Below are 8,270 nucleotides of genomic sequence, written 5' to 3' on the forward strand. Positions count from 1 at the left end.
ATCCTGGGACAAAAAATTCCCGAGGATTCCCAGAAAGATCCGAGTCCATGAGGGGCAGGAATTCCCAAGAATTCCCAGAGGAGATCTGAGAGATCCAAGAGTTCCATGATCCAGAATCCTGGGGCAGGAATTCCTGAGAAATCCTGGGTGGATCCAAGAGTTCCGTGAGGAGCAGGAATTCCCAGAAATTCCCGGAGCGGATCGCAGAGATCCAAGTGTTCCACAGGCAGGAATTCCCAGAGGAGATCCAAGTGTTCAGTGGTCTGGAATCCCAGGGCAGGAAATCCCAGGGATTTCTGGAGTGGATCCAAGAGATCCAGGTGTTCCATGAAGGGCAGGAATTCCCGAGGATTCCCAGAGCAGATCTAAGAGTTCCACAGGCAGGGATTCTGGGACAGGAATTCCCGGAGCAGATCCAAGAGATCCAATTGTTCCGTGATCAGGAATTCCCAGAGTGGCTCCTCTGTCCCTGGATATCCCGGAATTCCTGGGATCCTCTGGAATGTCTGTGCTGCTCCTCCCAATGGGATCGGGTAGGAAAAGGTCCCTGGATCCGGGAATCCGCCGGTGGCGCTTTCCCCTGGAATTCCCGGCTGGAATTCCCGTTCTAGCTCCGGAGCTGTCCCGTCTTCCTGTCCCGGTCTTTGCTCTGTGCCAGGGAAAAGAGATTGGATTGGACCTGGAATTCCCAGGGAATTCTGCTGGAATTCCATTCCCAGTGCCACCAGTACAACCAGTGCCACTCCGAATTCCCATCCCCGTTTTCTGGGATCCAATCCCACCCCATCCCCATCCCAAACCTCTCCTAATTCCCATCCCTGTTTTTTGGGACCCAATTCCACCCCCATTCCCATTTTTTGGGATCCAGTTCCATTTCCATCCCTGTTTTATGGATCCAGTCCCACCCCCGTCCCCATTCCAGACCTCTCTCCAGTTTTCCTTCCCCGTTTTTTGGGATCCATCCCATCCCAGACTTCTCCCAATTCCCATTCCCATTTTTGGGATCCAATTCCTACTCTAACCCTGATTTTTGGGATCCAATTCCTGCTCCATCCCTGTTTTTTGGGATCCATTCCCATCCCAAACCTTTCCCATTTTTCATCCCATTTTTCATCCCGTTTTTCAGGATTCAGCTCCATTCCCATCCTCGTTTTTTGGGATCCAATCCCACCTCAGCCCCATCCCAAACCTTTCCCATTTTCCATCCCCATTTTTTGGGATCCAATTCCTGCTCCATCCCTGGTTTTTTGGATCAAATTCCCACCCCCATCCCCGTTTTTTGGGATCCAATCCCACCCCTCTCCCCAGCCCCTCTCCTGTTTCCCATCCTGATTTTTTGGGATCTAATTCCTGCTCCATCCCTGTTTTTTGGGACTCAATTCCTGCTCCATTCCAATTTTTTGGGATCCGATTCCCACCCCAATCCCAGTTTTCTGGGATCTGATTCCCACCCCAATCCCAGTTTTTTGGGATCCCGCCCCACCCCCGCCCCAGCCCCTCTGCCGTTTCCCATCCTGGTTTTTTGGCATCTAATTCCTGCTCCATCCCTGTTTTTTGGGATTCAATTCCCGCTCCATTCCAATTTTCTGGGATCCGATTCCCACCCCAATCCCAGTTTTTTGGGATGCGATTCCCGCTCCATCCCCGTTTTTTGGGATCCAATCCCAGCCCCTCCCCGGCCCCTCTCCCATTTCCCATCCTGGTTTTTGGGATCTAATTCCTGCTCCATCCCTGTTTTTTGGGATTCAATTCCTGCTCCATTCCAATTTTTTGGGATCCGATTCCCACCCCAATCCCAGTTTTCTGGGATCCGATTCCCACCCCCATCCCAGTTTTTGGGACTCAATTCCAGCCCCATCCCAGTTTTTTGGGATCCGATTCCCAGCCCCATCCCAGTTTTCTGGGATCCGATTCCCGTCCCCATCCCAGTTTTTCGGGATCCGATTCCCGCCCCAATCCCAGTTTTTCGGGATCCGATTCCCAGCCCAATCCCCGGTTTTTGGGACTCAATTCCTGCTCCATTCCAATTTTCTGGGATCCGATTCCCGCTCCATCCCCATTTTTCGGGATCCGATTCCCACCCCAATCCCAGTTTTTTGGGATCCGATTCCCAGCCCCATCCCAGTTTTTGGGACTCAATTCCCGCTCCATTCCAATTTTTTGGGATCCGATTCCCAGCCCCAATCCCAGTTTTCTGGGATCCGATTCCCACCCCATCCCAGTTTTCCGGGATCCCGCCCCGGCCCCTCTCCCGTTTCCCACCCCGCGCGGCTCCGCTCTCCCTCCCTTTGTTCCCGGGGGTGGGAGGGAGGGAAAAGGGGGAATTCTGCTCCGATTTCCCAGATGTTCAACCCCCGGGAGCTCGGGGCCGTCTGGAGCGGAAACGGGGATTGGGAAAATCCCGCCGAGCTTTTCCCGCTCACCTGGCAGCTGGAATTCGGGATCGGGGCGGGGGAGGGGGAAAGGGCTCGGGGAGACTCCGGGATTTGGGAATCTCGGGGGATTCCTGCTCCCCTGCGCCTGGATTTGGGGTTTTTCCATGAAAAACCTGGATGTGGGAAGGGGAAAAGTGGGGATGGTGCAGGGAATTATTTGGGAATTTCAGGGAATTCCTGTTCTCTGTGCCTGAATTTGGGGTTTTTCCATTAAAAACCTGGATGTGGGAAGGGGGAAAAGTGGGAACGGTGCAGGGAATTATTTGGGAATTTCAGGGAATTCCTGCTCCCCTGCGCCTGGATTTGGGATTTTTCCATTAAAAATCTGGATGTGGGAAGGGGGAAAAGTGGGAATGGCTCAAAGAAATTCGTGGATTTGGGAATTTCAGGGAATTCCTGTTCCTCTGAGCCTAAATCCGGGATTTTTCCATGAAAAACCTGGATCTGGGAAGGGGGAAAAGTGGGAATGGCTCAAGGAAATTCGTGGATTTAGGAATTCCAGGGAATTCCTGGTCCCTGTGCTTAAATCCGGGATTTTTCCATGAAAATCCTGGACTGGGGGTGATCCTGCCCTGGGAAAAACAGGAAAAGTGGGAATGGCTGAGGGAAATTCCTGGAGTTGGGAATCTCATGGAATTCCTGCTCCCCTGTGCCTGAATTTGGGACTTTTCCGTTAAAAACTTGGATGTGGGAAGGGGGAAAAGTGGGAATGGCTCAAAGAAATTCGTGGATTTGGGAATTTCAGGGAATTCCTGTTCCTCTGAGCCTAAATCCGGGATTTTTCCATGAAAAACCTGGATGTGGGAAGGGGGAAAGCAGGAATGGTTGAGGGAATTATTTGGGAATTTCATGGAATTCCTGCACCTAAATCTGGGATTTTTCCATGGAAAACTTGGATTGGGTCTGATCCCTGAAAGGGGAAAAGCAGGAATGGCTCAGGGAAACTCCTGGAGTTGGGAATTTCATGGAATTCCTGCTCCCCTGCGCCTGGATCTGGGACTTTTCCATGAAAAACCTGGATGTGGGAAGGGGGAAAAGTGGGGATGGCTGAAGGAAATTCGTGGATTTGGGAATCTCGGGGAATTCCTGTTCCTCTGAGCTTAAATCTGAGATTTTTCCATGAAAAACCTGGATGTGGGAAGGGGGAAAAGCTGGAATGGCTGGGGGAATTATTTGGGAATTTCAGGGAATTCCTGTTCCTCTGAGCTTAAATCTGGGATTTTTCCATTAAAAACCTGGATGTGGGAAGGGGGAAAAGTGGGGATGGCTCAAGGGAATTCGTGGATTTGGGAATTCCAGGGAATTCCTGGTCCCTGTGCTTAAATCCGGGATTTTTCCATGAAAATCCTGGACTGGGGGTGATCCTGCCCTGGGAAAAACAGGAAAAGTGGGAATGGCTGAAAGAAATTCCTGGATTTGGGAATCTCATGGAATTCCTGCTCCCCTGTGCCTGAATTTGGGACTTTTCCGTTAAAAACTTGGATGTGGGAAGGGGGAAAAGAAGGAATTGCTGTGGGAATTATTTGGGAATCTCAGGGAATTCCTGCTCCCCTGTGCTTGAATTTGGGATTTTTCCATGGAAAACCTGGATGTGGGGAGGGGAAAAGTGGGAATGGCTCAAGGAAATTCCTGCATTTGGGAATCTCAGGGAATTCCTGCTTCCTGCACTTAAATCCAGGATTTTTCCATGGAAAACCTGGATGGGGGCTGATCCCTGGAGGGGGGAAATTGGGAATGGCTTCGGGAAATTCCTGGATTTGGGAATTTCAGGGAATTCCTGCTCCCTGTGCCTGAATCTGGGATTTTTTCCATGGAAAACCTGGATGTCAGAAGCAGAAAAGTGGGAATGGCTGAGGGAATTAATTATTTGGGAATCTCGTGGAATTCCTGCTCCCTGCACCTAAATCCAGGATTTTTCCCCTCTCCTTTCCTGATTCCCTGGATTTTGAGATTCCCTCTCCTCTCCCGTTTCCCTTTATCCCAAATTCACTCCTGATCCCAATTCCCGTGGGGAATTCCTTTATCCCAAATCCAGGATGATTCCAAATTATCCCAAATGATCCCAAATGATTTTTCAGGATCATTGGGATGGGAAGAGGATTTGAGGGAGGATTTGAGGGATTTTTGGGGCAGGATAAGGATTTTAGGGAGAGTTTTTCCGTCCCTAATTCCAGTTCTAATTCCAGCCCCAATTCTGTTTCTAATTCCAGTTTTAGTTCCAGTTCTAATCCCAGCTTCAATTCCAGCTCTAATTCCAGTTTTAATTCCAGCTCTGATTCCAGCCCCAACTCCAACCTTAATTCCAGTTTTAATTCCAGTCCCAATTCCAGTTCTAATTCCTAATTCCAGCCCCAGTTCCAGCTGTGGTTGGATTTTATAGGATTTGATTCCATATTAAGGATGGGAATTGATTTGGATTGATGGAAAATTAACACTGGGAATTTATAGGAAGGATGAGGATTTATTGGGATTGACCCAAAATTGGTAATGGGATTTTTTTTATAGGGATTGATCCAGAAGCCGGGATGGGAATTATTGGGATGGATGGGAAATTAAGGATGAGGATTTATAGGAATTGATGTGAAACTGGTGATGGGAATTTATTGATGGAAAAATAAGGATGGGATTTTATAGGAATCGATCAAAATTGAGGATGGGATTTATTGGGATTGACCCAGAATGAAGGATGGGAATTTAGTGGGATTGATCCAAGACTTGTAATGGGAATTTTTTTGATTGATGGGAAATTAAGGATGGGATTACTGGGAATACTGGGATCAGAGCCACTGGGAGCACTGGGATCAGAGTTCCCATGGAATTTTCCATGAATTTCCCCTGGATTCCCCATGGATTTCCCCTGGAATTCCCCATGGAATTTCCTGTGGAATTCCCCATGGAATTCCCCCTGGATTCCCCATGGATTTCCTATGGAATTCCTCATGGAGTTCCCATTAATTTGCTGTGGAATTCCCCGGGATTCCCCATGGAATTTCCATGGATTTTGGAGCCGGCTCTGGAGGACTCTGCTTCCCTTGGAATTCCCTTGGAATTCCCGCTCATCCCAGTGATCCCCGGGGTGGATTAACACCGGGATAAACCTGGGAATAACCGGGATAAACCCGGGAATAAATGGGATAAACTGGGAATCGCCGTTTTTTTTGGGAAGCATTCCCAAATTCCTGGGATGGAATTCCCTGTATTCCTCTGGCATTCACAATTCCCTGCATCCCTGTGGGATTCATCCCCAAATCCTGGCACACAATTCCCTTCATCCCTATGACATTCCTGAATTCCTGGCACACAATTCCCTGCATCCCTACAAAATTCCCAAATTCCCAGGACACAGTTCCCTGGCTCCTGCTGCCCCTCAGGGTGGATAAACAGTTTTCCCTGGGATTTTGGGAAATCCCAGCCCAGATCCCAAATCTTGGGACACAATTCCCTTCATCCCCACGGCATTCCCAAATCCCAGGACACAATTCCTCACATCCCCGTGGGATTCATTCCCGAATTCTGGTGCCCCATTCCCCTCATCCCCACGACATTCCCAAATCCCAGTCCCCATTCCCTTCACCTTCATGACATTCCTGATATCCAAATCCCCATTCCCAAATCCCGGTCCCCGTTCCCGTTATCCCGTTATCCCAATCCCCATTCCCAGTATCCCAATCCCCATTCCCTTCACTCCCAGGACATTCCCCATATCTCAGTCCCCATTCCCAAATCCCAGTCCCCATTCCCTTCACCTTCATGACATTCCTGATATCCAAATCCCCATTCCCAAATCCCGGTCCCCGTTCCCGTTATCCTGTTATCCCAATCCCCATTCCCAGTATCCCAGTCCCCATTCCCAAATCCCAGTCCCCCTTCCCAATATCCCAGTCCCCATTCCCTAAACCTCCATGACATTCCTGGTATCCCAGTCCCCATTTCCTTCACGAAATTCCCGGTATCCCAGTCCCCATTCCCGTTTCCTCAGACCCCAGTTCTGGATCCCTGTCCCCATTTCTTTCACTTTCATGAAATTCCTGGTATCCCAATCCTCATTCCCATATCCCAGTCCTCATTCCCTTCACCTCCACGACATTCCCAGTATCCCAGTCCCCGTTCCCAGTATCCCAGTCCCTATTCCCAGTATCTCAGTCTCTATTCACAAATCCCAGTTCCTACTCCCTTCACTCCCACGCCATTCCTGGTATCCCAGTCCCCATTCCCATATCCCAGTCCTCATTCCCTTCACCGCCATGAGATTCCCAGTGTCCCAGTGTCTATTCCCGATATCCTGGACTCCATTCCCGTTATCCCAGTCCCCATTCCCGTTATCCCGGTCCCCATTCCCGTTATCCCGGTCCCCATTCCCAGTCGCTCTCACCATCCTGCGCTGGTTGCTGAGGCAGAAGGTGCAGATCTGCCGCGGCTGAGCACCCCGGGACCCCCCAATCCCAAACCCCAATCCCCATTCCCGATATCCCAGTCCCCATTCCCTTCACTCTGACGGCATTCCCGATATCCCGGTCCCCATTCCCGATATCCCAGTCCCCATTCCCGATATCCCAGTCCCCATTCCCGATATCCCAGTCCCCATTCCCGATATCCCGGTCCCCATTCCCGTTATCCCGGTCCCCATTCCCAGTCCCACTCACCATCCTGTGCTGGTTGCTGAGGCAGAAGGTGCAGATCTGCCGCGGCTGAGCACCCCGGGACCCCCCATTCCCGATATCCCAGTCCCCATTCCCGTTATCCCAGTCCCCATTCCCGATATCCCAGTCCCCATTCCCGTTATCCCGGTCCCCATTCCCGTTATCCCAGGCTCACCATCCTGCGCTGGTTGCTGAGGCAGAAGGTGCAGATCTGCCGCGGCTGAGCACCCCGGGATCTCCCAGTCCCCATTCCCGTTATCCCAGTCCCCACTCCCGTTATCCCAGGCTCACCATCCTGCGCTGGTTGCTGAGGCAGAAGGTGCAGATCTGCCGGGGCTGAGCACCCCGGGACCCCCCATTCCCCATTCCCGTTATCCCGTTATCCCAATCCCCATTCCCGTTATCCCGTTATCCCAGTCCCCATTCCCAGTCGCTCTCACCATCCTGCGCTGGTTGCTGAGGCAGAAGGTGCAGATCTGCCGCGGCTGAGCACCCCGGGACCCCCCAATCCCAGTATCCCAATCCCCATTCCCGATATCCCAGTCCCCATTCCCGTTATCCCAGGCTCACCATCCTGCGCTGGTTGCTGAGGCAGAAGGTGCAGATCTGCCGCGGCTGCTGCCCGCTCTCCCCGTCCCTCCCGGGGGGCGAGGCGGCCGCCGCGGTGCAGAAGGCGTTGGCGGCGGCGCTCCCGGTGCCGGTGCCCGCTCCGTGGCACGGCTGCCCGCCGCCCGCCGCCTCCCCGAGCAGCAGCACGTTGCCCAGGTGCGAGATGTAGCTGGAGGCGAGGCGCAGCGTCTCGATCTTGGAGAGCTTCCTGTCGGCCGGCTCGGTGGGGATGAGCGTGCGCAGCGCCGTGAACGCCGTGTTCACCGAGTTGGTGCGGTCCCGCTCGCGGGCGTTGGCCGTGTGCCGCTGCCGCGGCTCCCGGGACGTCCTCCCGCGGCTCTTCCCGCTGCGCCGCTTCCCGCCGCGCATCCCGAACGCCGCCGCCTCCATGTGGAACGGCTTCTCCTCCGAGCCCGAGCTCTCGCTGTTCTCCTCGTCCTCGGACAGCGCGCTGATGTCCGGGTACAGGAACCGGCCCGGCGCCGAGCGCAGCATGGCGAACGACATGCTGGGGGAGCGGGGGTGCCGCTGGAAAACACCGGGAATGCCGCTGGAAAACACCGGGAATGCCGCTGGAAAACACCGG

General features: G+C 52.7%; 1 protein-coding gene across 1 annotated transcript; it reads right to left on the bottom strand.

The window, feature by feature from the left end:
- Positions 1-607: 607 nt before the first annotated feature.
- SCX (scleraxis bHLH transcription factor) lies at positions 608-8,191 on the bottom strand. Its single transcript, XM_056515784.1, has 2 exons — positions 7,646-8,191; positions 608-649 (listed from the first exon to the last, which is right to left on the bottom strand). The coding sequence occupies exons 1-2, from the start codon at positions 8,189-8,191 to the stop codon at positions 608-610; spliced, it is 588 nt and encodes a 195-aa protein (XP_056371759.1).
- Between the last annotated feature and the right edge of the window lie 79 nt (positions 8,192-8,270).

Source organism: Oenanthe melanoleuca, unplaced genomic scaffold (assembly GCF_029582105.1).
Source record: "Oenanthe melanoleuca isolate GR-GAL-2019-014 unplaced genomic scaffold, OMel1.0 S078, whole genome shotgun sequence".
Taxonomy (NCBI): domain Eukaryota; kingdom Metazoa; phylum Chordata; class Aves; order Passeriformes; family Muscicapidae; genus Oenanthe; species Oenanthe melanoleuca.

What these genes read in the sequence shown, in the direction of transcription:
- SCX (XM_056515784.1), bottom strand. Translation starts at nt 8,191, where the DNA reads ATGTCGTTCGCCATGCTGCGCTCGGCGCCGGGCCGGTTCCTGTACCCG. An exon ending in TCAGCAACCAGCGCAGGATG is followed by an intron (nt 650 to 7,645) that starts GTGAGCCTGGGA and finishes TCCCTGGCACAG; the next exon opens with AGCAAAGACCGGGACAGGAA.